The sequence below is a fragment of the Sorex araneus genome, chromosome 5 (genome assembly GCF_027595985.1).
Source record: "Sorex araneus isolate mSorAra2 chromosome 5, mSorAra2.pri, whole genome shotgun sequence".
NCBI lineage: Eukaryota > Metazoa > Chordata > Mammalia > Eulipotyphla > Soricidae > Sorex > Sorex araneus.
In genome coordinates, this window is record NC_073306.1 from 121,977,221 (window position 1) to 121,993,940 (window position 16,720).

General features: G+C 53.1%; 1 protein-coding gene across 3 annotated transcripts in view; it reads left to right on the plus strand.

Moving 5' to 3' along the window:
- PPP1R16B (protein phosphatase 1 regulatory subunit 16B) overlaps positions 1–16,720 on the plus strand; it is a 114,019-nt gene that overhangs the window by 18,396 nt on the left and 78,903 nt on the right. For all 3 annotated transcript variants that reach the window (XM_004612493.2, XM_055137353.1, XM_055137352.1), the window contains exon 2: positions 14,918–15,276. In XM_004612493.2, coding sequence (XP_004612550.1) covers positions 15,027–15,276 — 250 coding nt within the window. In that variant the 5' untranslated portion in view covers positions 14,918–15,026. The remainder of the gene's footprint in view (positions 1–14,917; positions 15,277–16,720) is intronic.

A 16,720-nucleotide genomic window follows, 5' to 3' on the forward strand; every position in this document is an offset into this window, starting at 1 on the left:
ACCCACTGTGCTATCGCTCCAGCCCCCCTCAGGAGCCATTCTTGGCTCTGTGCTCAGGAGTGACACTTGTGGTACTCAGGAGACAATGGGTACTGGGATTTGAACCAGCGTCACAGCTGTGTGCACAGCCATTGCTTCACACTCGGAGTGATCACTCTGCTCTCGAGACTTGTACAGATTCTTAATCCATTCATGTCCTTTCCAAGAGCAAAGACTTCCGGGCCTGTTTTATGAGGCAGTTAATGTGGCCAAACTCAAACACCAAACTCAGTTTCCTTTGGGCAGGCACCAGTGAAACTCTTGTTCTTGTAGGCTTAGTTGGATTGCTGAGCACCTGTCACTTAGGGAGAGTTGGGCAGAATTTGCAGCTGCCAGGCTGTGATGCTTTTCTGGGGTTGCTCCCATTGCTCTCCTGGTGGGGCTACTGAGGCTCTGTCCCCTAACTCCTCCAACAGGACGGACAAAGTTTCTCTCATGAGCTACCATGAGCCGCAGTCACTGACCGACCTTGGACAGTGAACGACAGCTTGTGCCATTTCTTCAAGTGTTGACTTCCCTCCAATTTCTGTCTGTTGTTGCAAAAAATCTAGTGCTTCCAGTTGTGTGTGTATGTATGTGTGTGTGTGCATGCACATATGAATAGAATTTTAAAACTATGCATGAGATATATCCAATAAAAGCTACTCTAGCATTAAAAGCAGAAGTTTTCTGATAAACAGTTTTGTTCATTAAGGGGCCACCACATTCTCCTCACCCCACTTTACTGCCTAACATAGAGTTGATTGCAATAAATATTTGTGGTTGTTTTGGGGCCATACCTGGCAGTGCTCAGGGATCACTCCTGGTAGTGTTCAGGAAACCATATAGGGCACTGGGGATTGAATCAAGGTCGGCAGTGTGCCAGGCAAGCACCCTACTCATTGTACTATCTCTCCAGCCCCAATAAATATTTTTTTATTGACTAAATAAATGTGACATTACTTTTAAAATGCAAGTGAATTAGGGTAGAAAAATTGCCAGAACAAAGCTAGTTGCTTGTGGACGACATCAGGTCTAAACTAGGGAGGGTATTCAGTTATACACTGATTAAAAAATGTTGAGTGAGAGATTAAAGGAATAGGGGAGCTCCAGATATTTGCAGAAGTGGCTGACACAGTGAGTCAGATATTAACGCCAGGAGATAAATTGAGCCGAGAGAGCAGCATTACTTTTCATGTGATTGACTCTGGCTGATGGAGCAGCTACCGTGTTCAGGGGGAACAAAGCTGGTCAGAGGGGAAGCGGAGGTATGCTGGGAGTCCCGTACACCCCCTGGGAGCCGAGAGGAGGGAATCAAAGGGAAGGGACTTTGGCTGAACATCAAAGAGGGGAGGAACCAGCTACACACAGGAACTCCACTAACGCTTGCCTCTCTGCACCACAAACCCAGCACTTCAAAGCCTGCATATTGGACGGCCACTCCACTTGCCCAAATGCCAAGCGTGGAGAAGCTTCCTGATTTATTCCACCAACAGTTTCATCTCTCGGAGAGCAGAAGAACGGAGGTTCTGAATCTGGTTTAGGAGCTGCTAGGAGAAGTGAAAAAGGAGCAAAGTGCTCACTCAGAGAGAGAGAGAGACAGACAGATAGACAGAGACAGAGACAGGGAGAGACAGAGACAGAGAGAGAATGTGAGTTCTGGAGGTGCTGGGGGGGATGCACACAGGAGGGTGGGAGACAGAGTTTATGGATCTGAGGATGAGACCGATGTACTTCCTACCCAAGCCTCCAGTAGAATAAGCCTCCAGCAAGAAGGGAAGCTATGACTTTCGTGCTATACTGGGTTTATTTATTCTCCTTCTTGCTACTGTCATGCTTCTGTAGATGCTTCCCTGTCTGACATTTTTTCCCTTTTAATTTCAAGCAGTGGAGAGATTAAAAATACCTTACCACCACCACCACCATGTAGACCAAGCAGAAGCGGTACAGCCATAACCAGCCAGTGTCAGCCCGGCTCCCAGTCGCAGCCTTTCAGAGTCATTTTCCTTCTCTTAGAAAAGAACATTATCAGCATCCTAGAGTTGGGACTCTGGTTCCTAGAAAAGCTGAACTGGACCCGGGGAAGGGGTGCTGGGCAGACACGCTGCCTGCAGCCTCACCCTGCTTTCTTGGCCTATGGTCTCATGAAGCACACATCTTACCAAGTTCATGGAGAATCCTTGTTCGATTGCTAATCGATCTCTCCGGTATCTTTGTCTTTTTGTTTCTTCTGATCGAATTATGCGTTTTTTCGGAAGTCACTCTGTTTCATGAGGGAGATCTTTGAAAGCACTGCACCTTCTTTAGTTTTCCCTGGTCCCTTCTTCCTCTCCTGTTCTGTAACCTTCAGAATTAGGCAGACCTGGGCTCACCAACTGCACCTTCCTCTCTGTGCAGGTTACGGACGCCCACTGTCTCCACGCCAGCCCTTCTCCTGTCTGGGATCCTTCCTTCAGCAGAGGCCTTTCCCCCCCCCAAGTCTAACCCTCTGCTCTCTTTTGGGTTGTATGTGTGTGTGTGTGTGTGTGTGTGTGTGTGTGTGTGTGTATGTGTTGGGGCGTGTGTGTGCATATGTGTGTGTGCCAGTGTGTGTGTGTGTGCATGTGTATCAGGGTGTGTGTCAGGTGTATATGTGTGTGTGTATGTGTGTGTGTGTGTGTGTGTGTATGGGGGTGCTCTGTAGGGGGCCACTAGCTCTACATCCGGTGTTGCTCAGTGGGCCACGCAGTGTGGGATGTACCCCTCTGAGCTGTCTCCCGGACCCCTCTGCTTTGATGATTGTTTTTTATGGTGTTCAAGGTGCCCGGGATCACTCCTGATGATACTCAGGCAACTGGACCACGTGGCTCAATGCTAGAGCCCAGCACTGCAGCATTGCTTGGGTCCAGCTGCATGGGGGACCATCGGGGCTGTTCTCGGGGCCTCCAGGGCTATCCCTGGTGATGCTCAGGAACCAGGCAGTACTAGAGACCAAACTTGAGTCCTTGCAAGACATAAGTCCTTCACTCCTGAGCTGGCTTCCTGGCCACCTGGCTCTCGGCATTTTACAGTCCTCCATGCCATCTGCTTGTTCTCTGCGTCTCAGGAGCAGCGGATGGGAAAGCTTTCTGTTGGTTTGTTTTAGGGTCACACCTGGCAGTGCTCAGGGATTACCCCTGACTCTGCATTAGGGATCACTCCTAGTGGTGCTTACTGGGACCTGTATGGTGCCAGGGAGTGAGCCTGGGTCAGGGATTGAATACCTGCAAGGCATGTGTCCTACCAGCTGTCCTATCTTGCTCCCTGCAAAAAAACCTTTTAAAACTCTCATTCCAGATATCTCCTGGCTAGTGGAGAATAGCCCTGGCTAAAGGAGAAGTGATAATCTGCCCGAAGGTGCTGCTGACCTTTCTGGAATGGAAGGAGGGATCTTGTTAGAAGCAGGCTGTCCCGTTTCTCCTCGGTGTTGGCAATGGCACAGGGATCAAGGTCCTTGGAACAGACAGGACAGGAGGCCTGGATCTGGAGGAGCGGGTTAATGGCCCGTCATTGTGCCTTCTTTGCCCCTCGCCCTTCAGGAATGGAACCCGTTCAGTCACAAGAGAGTGGCTACCTCTCTGTTCTGGGGATGGGGCTGGAGAGGCCGCAGTCACTGTAGGTCATTTCTCGCTTGGGTCAGTGCAGCCTCCCGCATGCTAGCAGGTAGATGAAGCCCATGTATGGGACTGGAGTAAGGGAGCACTATTCTCTCTTCCACCCTGGGATACGCTGACACAGTCATCTCTGTTAAAACCCTCTTGGCATTTGTTAGCATAGAGGCAGCGGCGGGGATTCAGTGCCGTGGTTTGGATGATGCACTAAAAGTCGAGGTGCCTTCCCGCTCAGTCTGGTAACTTGTTAGATATTGGTGACTAGAGGGCTTTAGGGGGCAGAGAGAGTACAGGGGCGAGTCACTTGCCCAGCATGTCCCTAACCCTGGTTCAATCCTGGGCATTGCATGACCCCCTAAACAAACATCAGCACAGAACCAGAAGTATCACCCCAGGGTGTGGCCCCACCCCTGCCCCCCGCCCCCAAGAAACAAAGACCCAAGGACTTTTTACAACGGGGCAGGGCCCGAGTGATAGTACAGTGTGGGAGTACTTGCCCTGCAGATGGTTGACCCAGGTTGAATCCCCTGGCATCCTGTATGGTCCCCTGAGCCTGATCCTTGAGCACATAGCCAGGAGTAAGCTTTTTTTTTTTTTTTCTTTTTTTGCTTTTTGGGTCATACCCAGCAATGCTCAGGGGTTACTCCTGGCTTTGCACTCAGGAATTACTCCTGGCAGTGCTTGGGGGACCATATGGGATGCCGGGGATCGAACCCGGGTCGGCCGCGTGCAAGGCAAACGCCCTACCCGCTGTGCTATCGCTCCGGCCCCACCAGGAGTAAGCTTTGAGCACTACAGGTATGCCCTCTCTGCCAACAACAAAAACGATGGGGCTACGGGGCTGGAGCCATAGCACAGCGGGTAGGGCGTTTGCCTTGCACACGGCCGAACCCGGGTTTGATTCCCAGCATCCCATATGGTCCCCCCGAGCACCGCCAGGAGTAATTCCTGAGTGCATGAGCCAGGAGTAACCCCTGTGTAATACCGGGTGTGACCCAAAAAGCAAAAACAACAACAACAACAACAGCAACAATGGGGCTAAGACAGGTATCGAAGTCCCTGGGTGGTCAGTGGTGTGAAGACAGCAAGTGTGCAGCCATCACTACTCGCTCCTTCATCCACTGCAGACATTACCAATCAATCACGTGCGCTCCTCAGCACACGTGGTCTCACTTTTCCCCTTCCTGAGCTCTGGGCAGCCACTACCAAGTGGGAGTTGGCACAGCGGAAGGTAAACTCAGCCCAGGATGCCAGGCGAGGAGAGGGAGGCAGGGGAGGCCGCTCTGCTCAGTGTGGCCAGGCCAGTGTGAAGGGCCATCCTGTTTATTGAATATGCCACCCAGGAGGGTGTGCTGGGGCTCCAGGTGGCCGCCTTTGGAAAACAATCCCCTCCGGCTACAAAGGGTGGGGGCAGCCTGTGCCCCTGCCCCCAGCCTGGAGGAGAAGTATGTGTAATTGGACTCCCGTTTCCCTGTGCTTAGCTCTTACATAAGCTTCCTTAAGAGCCGGGCGGTTTGGTTCGGCACCAACACTGGCACTGACTAATTGAGAGACATCGTGCCAGCTTGGTGTGCCCCATCCTTGGCGCCTTCACCCTCTGCTCGCTGCCTCTCCCACACTGGCATTCTCGCCCACTCGCGTGTGGGCCTCTCCGTAGGAGCAGGTCCCGGGGGACACGCGGCCTGTGGAAGAGGGGCCTTCTGGTGGGTTTTCCTTCACACGTTCTGTTTTGTTTTCCTGGAGCCGTGCCGGAAAGTGCTGGCTCACCTGTCCGAGCAGAATGAGCCCACAGCATCGTCAGTATCTACCTGGAATGGTCCTCACGGCAGTGGACCTCTGCTGGCGAGGTTCAGACTGCTGCGTGCAGAGAGCTTCACTGCGGATGCAGATACTGTCTGCTCAGCCAGCAGGGCGGGCTTAGGGCTCTGGCCACCCACCGCTGTCCCTGGCCCTTCTGCCTGTGCAGCCTCGTGCAGAGCCGTGGAGTTCCTGTCGGGAAACAGCGTTACGGCAGGGTGCAGCTTTATTGGATTGTTAACATCTATTTTCCCTTTATGCCAAACTGTGACTCCTTTGCTGTCCATGGCCCTCCGTCTGCCCTCTAGAGGCCACGAGAAAAACAGATTCTTTTCCCTTCGTGGCTTTTGGGAAGCCGGGGTCCATCTCGTCCACCCAGTTCAGAGCGAAATCGCGGGGCTGTCCTGGCCTCTGTGCCCGCCACCGTGCTGTTCCCGAGAGAGCTCGAGCACGCGTAACGCTTGGCTGTTCTTCGTGCGCATTGAACTTGATTTTGCATCCGGCTGATCTCCCGCCCCTCCCGCTCCGACAGTCTTGCCAAATGGGATCATAGTGAGTGGGCTTCAGAGGGCCTTGACAAGTCAGGGCCAAATCCAGGGTCACCACCACGCAGAGGTGAGAACCGATGGTCACAGTCAGGAGAGCAGAATTCAGAATCAACCCTGGGGTTCCGAATTCCACGGAGCACACTTAAAGCCGAGGTGTCTCTCTCCGGCTGCCCGGAACCAGAATCATCGTTCCGTTGTGGCAGGAATGTTCGTCCATAAAAGCCCACGAGAATGGGGCTGGGATGCGGGGATAAGGTTAACTTCCCATTCAGATGTTTGGAGGGCCACGAGGCGCATCTCTGCTCCGCATCGGGTGTGGGGCGGGCTGTGGGGGAGGGTTGTGCACCCTCAGGAGAGAAAGTGGGTCCCAGGCGAGATGCGGGGAGGAGGGAAAGCCCGGCTCTTTGTTTTGTTTTCCTTTTCCCCTCGTGCTCAGCAGCGCAGGAAGCACGGCAAGGCACAAGCTCTGTCCGCCTTCCTCCGGGCCGCTGCCAATATTGTGTGCAGAAGAATAGCTGAAGAGCCTGGAAAAAAAAAAACACACACATTTTTTTTTTTTTAAACAGTGTGAACTTTGAGACACTGTCTGACTCATATTTGAAAGTCTCTTTAATTTGAATTCACCTTCCCTCGTGTTGTTTTTCTCAAGGCACAGGCTCCGCTCCAGCAACCTGTCAGCCAGCTGCTCCCCTGGGGTTGAGGGGTGGCAAGGCTGAGCCCCTGCTCCCACTCAGGGGCTGCTGCGAGGAAAGCTGTTGCCCTCTGCCCACCTCTCAGGGGCCAGAGCAACCAGTGGGCTCATCACCCCCAAGAACTCAATCGGTTTGCTTCAGGCGACAGCCTTTCTGAGTCCCGTTCCCCAAACGCTCAGAGCATCCATGCAGGGGGTCTGCCTTTACTTACCCAACCTGGGTTCAATCCCTGACACCTCATAGGAACCCCTGAACCGGCCAGCAGTGTGATCTCTGAGAGCAGAGCCAGGAGTAAGCTCTGAGCACTACAGGGGGTGGCCCCCAAGCAAAAAATAATAATGACAAAAAACATCATTGTTGTTATCAGTCACCAAATCCAGCAATTCACACTGGCTTGAATCCTTACAGGGAATTTTGTTAGCTTAGAAACAGCTGAAGTCTAGTGCTCATCACAAGGAGAAAGACCCTCCTCCCGTGCCTCCCCATAAAGGACTGGTTTCCCAGATGAGCTTCCAAATGGTAACTCGGGTTCAGGCTGCTAATTTACATGCAGGGTGAAGGAAGCTTCTGATAGGACCAGCTGAGGTCAGGGCTGTGCCCTCCAACCAATCATTGTGGTGGGACTAAATCCATTGCTACAGCTCTGACCAATCAGGATCTGGTACAGTGTGATCCTGAGTTCCAAGACCACCACCAAATTGTATCTTATAGGGGATCCAGGGCCTTCTTCCTCTTTCCCCAGAGGCACTATTCATTCCCCTGGCAATAACCTGGTCAATGTTTATTCTTGGGGGTAGGGGCTGGGGGGGATTTCTGTAGTGTGTGCCCCTGCCCTTCGCCGGCTTCCTCCTAGCTCAGAGCACTTTTTTCCCCTTTCCCCACCCAGCTCAGTCATCGCGATCATTGCCCCTCGCTTCCCCAGTGGCAGAGATCGATGCAGGAATCAGGGTGAAACACGCAGCACCCAGGAGGCGAACTGAAACTTGCCCCATTTGTTCGTGTCAATCTGAAAGTCAATTGTTTGGGCCTCCAACTTCCCTCTGCCTGGGCCTCTCCTGGTTCACCCACTCAGAGCATAGAGCCACTGGTGGGAAATACCAAGTGCCTTGCCCCATTTCCCCTTGCTTCTCGTTTCTCTTCTCTTATCTCACATACTTCCCGGACAGCCTTCCCCTGACCTGGCCCTGCACGCGGACAGCCTACTGGGTGCTTTCAGCACACGCTGGGCTCCGTGTCCCTGTGGAGCTGATTGTCCTCTCACGAGCTCGTGCTCAGTGGACCCCTTTAGGCTTGAGGCTGGATGGTGCTGCTGCTCTTTGCATCTGAGCTGTGTACCCCTCCACCCCTGGGGCTTTTTCTGGAGGCTCTGCCAGGTGTGTCCTGTCTCAGAAGGGGGCCAGTCTGCAGCCCAGGGGATCCAGGACTTCCGGGAAGCTGCCCCAGCATGCAGGCCAGTGTCCTGTCTGGGGGACACTGCCTAGCTCTTGTGTTCGTGGCACCATGACAATTCTTTAATTAGACCAAGCAGGGCTTTCTCGGCCGGGGGCGGGAGGAGGTGTGTGGGTCTATTGGGGGAAACTAGGTCACCTGAAAACCAGCCGCCAAGAGGGAGCTGGCCTGGAGCCCCAGCTCCGGGGCACCCAGGGGGGCGAGGCGGCGGGAGAGCCACGCCGAGAAATTGTGCTCTGGCCCCTTTTACTGGCCCCTGGGAGGCCTCGTCCTCACCTTTCTCCAGAGTGCTGGGCAACTGCCCTTAATTCCTTCTCCTGGAGCGATCCAGCCAGGAAGGGCCCTGCAGAGGGCGCCTTTGTGCGGGGTCTGCTGAGGGGCCCAGTGGGAGCACTCCTTGGGTGTCAGGCCTGGTTCCAGTAGCTGCTCAGGGGTCAGCTCAGAGTATGTCACCCACTGCCACGGGGCTCTTCATGCACCCGAGATGCCGGCCTCATGGCATCCGGGACCTTTGCACTGTCCTGGCATGCAACAGATGCTCCAAAAATTCTGGCCAGAGAACGGCAGGGAGCTCCTTGCTGGGCTTCTCTTGTAAGATCACTGCCCCGGCCCCGTCCTGTTCACTACATGTAGTGTAGCCCCACCAGGAGTGCTCTCTGAGCCTTGACTGCAGATACTAGATACTAGAGTCAGCCCTGGGTGTAGCCTACCACAGACCCCCCCCACCGCCCCTGAAGCCCCCAAGAGAGAGATTGCTGTCGCTGAGGTCAGCGGCTAGGCAGAGTTCCCAAATGCCTGTCATTCCAGGCTGCCAATATAGAGATGTTTTTTCTTGTACTTTTTTTTTTTTTGCTACCACCTTGCTAGTTTTCGCCTGAAATAGATTTATTAAGAAAAAAAATTTTCAAAATGTCTACCATAAATAAATAGTAAAGATGAAAGCCCAGAAAGAAAACAAAACAATGCCATGCCATTCCTTCCCAAGGGGAATGGCTTGCCCAAGGCTAGAAGCCTGAGCTTTGTTTACCAGTGAGATCAACATGCTTGTAAAGATGTGAGAGGTCCATTAGCTACCGACTAGCTCTGTCTCCCAGAGAGAATCTAATCAATGGGAAGAGCCAGGTAGAAATTTTTTTTTTTTTTTTGCTTTTTGGGTCACACCTGGCGATGCACAGGGGTCACTCCTGGCTCTGCACTCAGGAATCACCCCTGGCGGTGCTCAGGGGACCATATGGGATGCTGGGATTCGAACCCGGGTCAGCCGCGTTCAAGGCAAACGCCCTACCTGCTGTGCTATCACTCCAGCCCCAGGTAGAATTTTTTTAAGCCTCGCCCCTGCTCCTGAACATTCCCCTGGAGCCGTTTCTCTTTCTGCATCCGGCATCTTGGCTGGGGCTGTTTGTAAAGGACCAAGAGCTTTAATGGACAGTGTAAGAGATTGGTGGGACCATCTTCACCTTCGGTCCTAGCTTGCTCAGGGTATCCCCCGAGGAGAAGGTAAGCAGCAAACGAAGCAGCGAGCACCAGTGCTGGAGCTCAGGGCTGCAAACAAACCCACGTGCTGCTTCTGTCGGTGTGGCATGCTGGGAAAGCCGTCGTGCCGGCCATGCGGAGAACCTGCCAGCTCCGGAGGCCGTGGGCCACCTGCGCCATACCCAGCTGATTGTTGAAGGCTGGGCACCTGCTCCTGGGAGGCGTCACTGCTGCTCGGGCCCCTGGCCTGTTCCCCTGGACTCTCCTCTCTTCCTGGTGCACGTCAGGCACTGGGTGTTTGGAGCCCCGGGCTTGTGCTGCTGGGGACAAGGCTTGCTGACGCAAAGCATCATGGGAGCTGTCCCAGGGAGGAGGGTCGCTGGAGAGGACGGTCAGGTGGGAGTGGGGGGTGCGCTGTGGGGATGCTGGGAGATCAGAGTGTGTGGCCATCTTGGGAGGGGGAGTGGGCCTTCTCCACACCTTCTGGTTGTTGCCATGGCAGCTCCCTGCAGCCAGGTACCGAGCTGTTCTAAGAAAAGCCAAAAATCCAATTTTGGATATAAAATATTCAAGTGTTAAATACTAGCAGTGAATCACAATATTGCAAAACAGGGTGTGGGCCAAAAAGCAAACATTAGAGAGGAACATGCTGTGAACCCCGGGGGGTTCTGGCTCCATCTGACCCGTGCCCCCTCCTGGCTGGGAGTTTCTGGGCAGCCCCTCCATCTTCCCCAAACCATGCAGTGCGTGTGGGTTTCCAGAATTCCCTCCCTTGAGCTCAGCCCCCTGCACGCCTCTGAAAGTCTCCATGCTCTCTCTTTGCCCGTGTCTCTCACCTGCTGTCAGCACAGACTTCAGATAAGACTGAATCAGGTGCTTCTTCTCTTTTCGTGGTGGCAAACCCCAGGCCACTTGCTCCTTCCATTCTCTAGCCATGTGATGTGGGGTACATTGCTTCATCTCTCTGTGTCTTGGTTTCCCTACTTGAGAAATGGGGATAGGGGCTGGAGTGATAGCAGAGCGGGTAGGGCGTTTGCCTTGCACTCGGCTGACCCGGGTTCGATTCCCAGCATCCCATATGGTCCCCTGAGCACAGCCAGGGGTAATTCCTGAGTGTAGAGCCAGGAGTGACCCCTGAGCGTCGCTGGGTGTGACCCAAAAAGCAAAAAACCCACACAAAAAAAACAGAAATGGGGGTAATGATAGCACCCATTCCATTAGCTTGACTGGAGGATTGTGTGAATTTATAGAGAGATCCACTGAGATCTACAGACAGGGATTTTCCTTCTGTCCTTCCTTCCTTCCTTCCTTCTTTCCTTCCTTCCTTCCTTCCTTCCTTCCTTCCTTCCTTCCTTCCTTCCTTCCTTCCTTCCTTCTTTCCTTCCTTCCTTCCTTGCTTCCTTCTTTCCTTCCTTATTCTCTTCCTTCCTCCTTTCATTCCTTCCCTCCCACACTCAACAGTGCTCAGGGCTTACTCCTAATTCTTCCTCAAGGATCATTCCTGGAGGGATCAGGGAATCATTTGGGGGGCTGGGAGCTGAACCCAGGTAAGCGGAGTGTACCCTCTGTATTATTTCTTTGACCCCAAGCAGGGATTTTCTAGAAGGAAGAACTGGCTCTCTGATTCCTAATTAAGGCTAGTCACAAAGCAGGTGTCATAAAACATGGGATCTCATGAGAAAGTGGGGAGAAGCCAATCTGTGGTCATTTGTCCCCAGTGAGATAGGACCATAGTGATGCTTAGTGTAGTGGTGAATTCAGGAGAATTCAAGCCATCTGAACTCCCTGCTTCAGCAGAGGCAACCCAGACAGCCCTCTCGAGAGATGAAAGAAGAAGCAATGATGACATCACATACTATTTGCTGAGCAGGGCAAGTGCATCACTCATACAGTATGGCAGCCCGAATAATGGCGAGAGATGGCGAAGCGCTGCTTTGCACACTTTCGATCCAGGTTCAATTCTGGCACCCCATCATGGTCCCCCTGAGCACCACCAGGAGTGATCCCTGATTGCAGAGCCAGGAGTAAGCCCTAAGCACCATCAGTTGTGCTGTGACAAGAGCAAGGACAGGAGGAGGAATCACGGGGGAGACAGGAATAATCACGGATGGGAATAAAAGAGCAACGTGATGGGGCTGGAGTGATAGCACAGTGGGTAGGGCGTTTGCCTTGTATGTGGCCAACCCGGGTTCGATTCCCAGCATCCCATATGGTCCTCTGAGCACCACCAGGGGTGGTTCCTAGTGCAGAGCCAGGAGTAACACTTGTGCATCACTGGGTGTGACCCAAAAAGAAAAAAAAATAAAATAAAAAAGAGCATCATGGGGGAATTATTTGTAGCTTGGCTGGAAAGGGACACCCAAGCCCTGCACACGCATCAGGGACATGTGGAGCTGGGGCAGTCTGGGTGAGCTGTAGATTTTATCGATATCAGCTCTGCCACTGTGATAGCTTTGCTGTCATGTTGCAAGATGTTACCAGAACAAACTGAGTTAAGGATGTTCAGGATTCTTTGTGGAACTTGGTACAACTGCATGTGAATCCACAATGATCTCAAAATGAAAAGTTTAACGAACGCATTAAAAAGAAATGGCGAGAGAGCCAAAGCAGAACAGAACCAAAGCAGCCAGAGCCAGTTGGCTAGTTTCCTGCTGAGTCTGACCATTGGCTTTGTTTGCCCTTTTGGTCAGCTCCCCCAGAGCCCGGGCGCCTTGGCCCTCGAGGTCAGGTTGCCGGGAGAAACCTGAAGAACAACCCGAGTTCCTGAGCGCTAGGTCAAAGCGGAGCCCTGGTCCTTAACCTCCCCGGCCGTCCTTCCCCAGGGTGGAAAGCAGGAGCCCAGGAGCCCAGCGCTACCTTGAGCCTTACAGTGATGGTGGGTGTTTCCACATTACACAGTCATGCATGTTCTCTGTTGCCTGGCAACCCCCAGTTTCCACCAGCCTCACCGGCCGGGCTCCCAGCTACACAGCGGCTCCAGCCCGGCCTTTTTCATGCTTGTTGCTCTGGGTTAGTGCGCTAATCATTGTTTTGGCTTCTATCTCTGACTGCTCATTTTAGTCCTTGAACATCCTGTAAATTCTGGGATGTGGATAGAATATTTCACTGGTGACAAAACAGGTTTAAGAGACCCCAGTTGTCCTGGATCCTTTCCCTTTGCGCTGGAGAGATCTTAGGCTCTGGGCTGACTCGAAGAGGGGGAACCGTGTCCCTTCAGACGGTCACATTTTGGCATTGTTGCCTGAGAATTGATACAAGCAAGAGGTGCAATTTTGTGTTTTGTTTTTGTGTTCTTGTTTGGGAGACACACCAGCAATGCTCAGGGGTTACTCCTGACTCTGTGCTCAGGGATCACTCCTGGCAGTGCCTGGGGGACCATGGATTAAACCCGAGTGGGCTGCATGTAGGCAAATACCCTACCTGCTGTACTATTGCTCTGACCCCAGGATTTAAAATTTCTTAAGGGGATCTAAAGTAAACTTCACGGGGAAAGGTCAACTCAGAGAAGCGATCACCAACTACATTGCAGTCGAAGGCCATGTGGGGGAAGGGAGTTGCGGGCTGAATGAGGGCTAGAGACTGAGCACAGCGGCCACTCAACACCTTTGTTGCAAACCACAACAGCTAATTAGAGAGAGAAAGCAGAAGGGAATGCCTTGCCACAGTGGCAGGGTGGGGTGGGGGGGAGATGGGATTGGGGAGGGTGGGAGGGACACTGGGTTTACGGGTGGTGGAGAATGGGCACTGGTGAAGGGATGGGTTCCCAAACTTTGTATGAGGGAAGTGTGAGCACAGAAGTGTATAAATCTGTAACTGTACCCTCACGGTGATTCTCTAATTAAAAATAAATAAATTAAAAAAAAAATAATAAAGTAAACTTCAACTAATGTTTTTGATAGTTCAGCAAATATCATGTTTTGGTTTCAGAACTCCTTTATATTCATGAAAATCAAGGATCCCAAAGAGTTTTGTTTATATGGATTATATATGTCAGTATTTACCATGCTATAAATTCATACTGAGAAATTAAAAATGTGGCATTAACTTCTCTAAAAGGAATAAGAACCTCATGCAGTATAATATACTTTATGTTATAACAATATCACAATAAACCCTTTTATGTAGTAACAATATAACAATAAGTCACTTATGTTACAACAATATGACAGCTGTAACAATATAACACGTTCTATGCCCTGACAATGTAACAATAACATATTTTTAACAATATAACAAGTCTCATAACAACTTCAGCCCTTATATGTTGTAACAATTGAAACACCAATAAATGGTAACTTGGTGGCTCACCAAGTATTAGCCAAGACTCATGTATAATCATATTGCAATATATGGCACAAATCATATTGTATGGCCCATCAGTATGTTCTTCTCATCTAGCTCAATTATGTTTCTATTTATTTTTATTTTTTTTCTTTTTTGGGTCACACCCAGTAATGCACAGGGGTTACTCCTGGCTCTGCGCTCAGGAATGCCGGAAATTGAACCCGGGAGGGCCGCATGCAAGGCAGACGCCCTACACTCTGTACTATCACTCTGGCTCCAATTATGTTTCTATTTAAAAACAAGCAAAGGATCAGCCCTGTAGCTCACAGGTACAATCCTAGCCTTGCATGTATGAGGCCTGGGTCTCATCGTTAGGGATGCAAAATTACCATCAAGTAGGAGTGTGTGTGTGTGTGTGTGTGTGTGTGTGTGTGTGTGTGTGTGTGTGTGTGTTGAGCGAGGGGCAGGGGGTGGGGCATAGACGGAGTGTTTGGGCCACACCTGGTAGTGCTCAGGGCTGACTTCTGGCTCTGTGTTCAGGGATCACTCCTGGGGCCAGGGAGTATGGGGGCAGGGGCAGGGTGTGTGCATGACATAGCCTTGCAAAGGAAAGAGACTGAGACACATAATTGGGAGAATGAGAAAAAATAATGTTTATTTGGCGCTGGTGTCAGCCCAGTGAAGCCTTCTCCAAAAGCTCGCACCATCCCAAAATTGTGACTACACTTAACAGGGGTCTGCGCCTAGAGCTGGAGGGGACTGTGCAGGGAGGGATATGCATGTCCGGGTGGGTGACCTGTCAGAGTATGACAATGCAGAAATGTGCAGGCTCCCTGATTGAGACCAGGCTTCCCCTGAGCATCCTGTCGGGTGTGGGGGATCAAGCCCCAGCCTGTGGCTCCCAAGGCAAGTGCGCTACCCGCTGTGCTATCTCCCCAGTCCCCAAAGAAAAGTGTTGGGACCAGAGGCGAGGTGATCCGAGCGGGCGGCGAGCCTGACATGCCCATTCTTCTGTTCCCACCCGCAGGCCCCACCATGAGGCCCCAGCCCCGCGGGAGCCTCCGCGCTCCCTTGGCCCCAAGCGCGCCCTGCTAGCCCGCCGCTAGGCGCGAAGAAGGGGGGAAGGCGCGGTGGCCATGGCCAGTCACGTGGACCTGCTGACCGAGCTGCAGCTGCTGGAGAAGGTGCCCACGTTGGAGCGGCTGCGGGCCGCCCAGAAGCGCCGGGCGCAGCAGCTGAAGAAGTGGGCGCAGTACGAGCACGACCTGCAGCACCGCAAACGCAAGCATGAGCGGAAGCGCAGCGCGGGCGGGCGCCGCAAGAAGGTGGCCTTCGAGGCGAGCGTGGCGCTGCTGGAGGCCTCGCTGAGGAACGACGCCGAGGAAGGTAGGCCGCGTCGGTTGGGGGCTTGTGTGTGGTGGGGCGGAGGGGGAGGAGCTGGGGCGCCCCTGCTCGGGGTGTGGCAGCCCGGGCCGGCCAGCACCTTCATCTTATGAAGGGAGGTTGTCCAGAGCAGACTCTGCAGGCAACTAAGGCCCTGGACTGGGCTGTTCGTGAAGACTCACCTGTGTGCTTCCGCCTCTGCGGAATCTTCCCGGCCAGCCACCCACGTCTCGCGGGGCTCTTACACTCCTTTTTACCTCCGAGTCTATGCATAGGCCCCAGCCCCCTACACCCCTGCCAGCCTCCTGTGCTTACTGCGTCTTGGGGTTCAAGGCGGTTACCCCAAAGGCTCTACAACTTGGCACCAGTTACTCCCTCAGGAACCCGGGCGGCCCTGGGCCTTAATTTCCGCTCTGGGAATCGGGGTAATGATCCACTTTACGGGCTGCTTGGGAAGGTTGGGGTAGAGACAGCCCCCCACCACCCACCCACCCCAAGTTCTGTGCCGTGCGCCCTCACATTGTATGACTGGTGGCTATAGGTTCTATTTTTATGATCTTACTCTGTTTTGTTTATATGACGAGTTTGTTCTGTTTAGAGGGTGCCCATAAAGTCTGGATTCAGAGATGGGTGTGCAGCTCTCTAGGACGTTTTCATTCTATAAAGGGAACCGAGAAACAGAATCCCACACGCATCCTCAGAGCATCTCTCCAGCTCCTATCTGCAGCAGGCGCAGGAACCCCCGAATGCTATTACTGTCTTCTTGCACGCCAGATCCGATACCCCAGTACCCAGGAGGCGGGTCTGTTTTTTTTTTGTTGGGGACCCAGGGGTCCTCAGAGACTGGTGCAGTTTTGGGGATCAAGCCCAGTCTCCAGCCTCTAAGGTGTGTGCTCCAGCCCTCTGAGCTCTCCCTCTGGCCCCTGGAAGCTGGTTGGCTTCCACTCCTTTTCCACTCAGATGGGGAAACTGAGTCTCAGAGAGGTTCTGAACCCTGAGCCCAGCCGCAGAGGAAGGAGCCCAGGGACCAAGCTGTGTCCTCAGTCTCCCGGCCTGCGTCTGCATCTGATGTGGGAATGTGTGGATGTCTGCGATCCGACATGAGCGCCTCCACGCCACCCCAAGCATGACTGGGGGAAGAGGTCATGTGTCGCTGAGAAGCCCAATCACCCAGCGTCTGGTCCCCCCTGGTCTCCAGACCCTTGGCGCTATAGCCAGAAGGGCAGTGTCACTTTCCTCCCCAGGGAAGGGGCCGAGGTGACACTTTCTGGTTCTCCAGTCTCTGAGAAGTGACTCCCACCTCTGCTCTGGTGTCTGAGCACTGGGCACTGAGCTGAGAGGCCTTCCTGGACTCCCGTGGTGGGAAACAGATTTGCCCCAAGCCTGGGGTGAGCGAGCCCCCCGGGGAGAGGTGTGACTCAGGCAGGGGACAGCGCCCCGGAGGCTC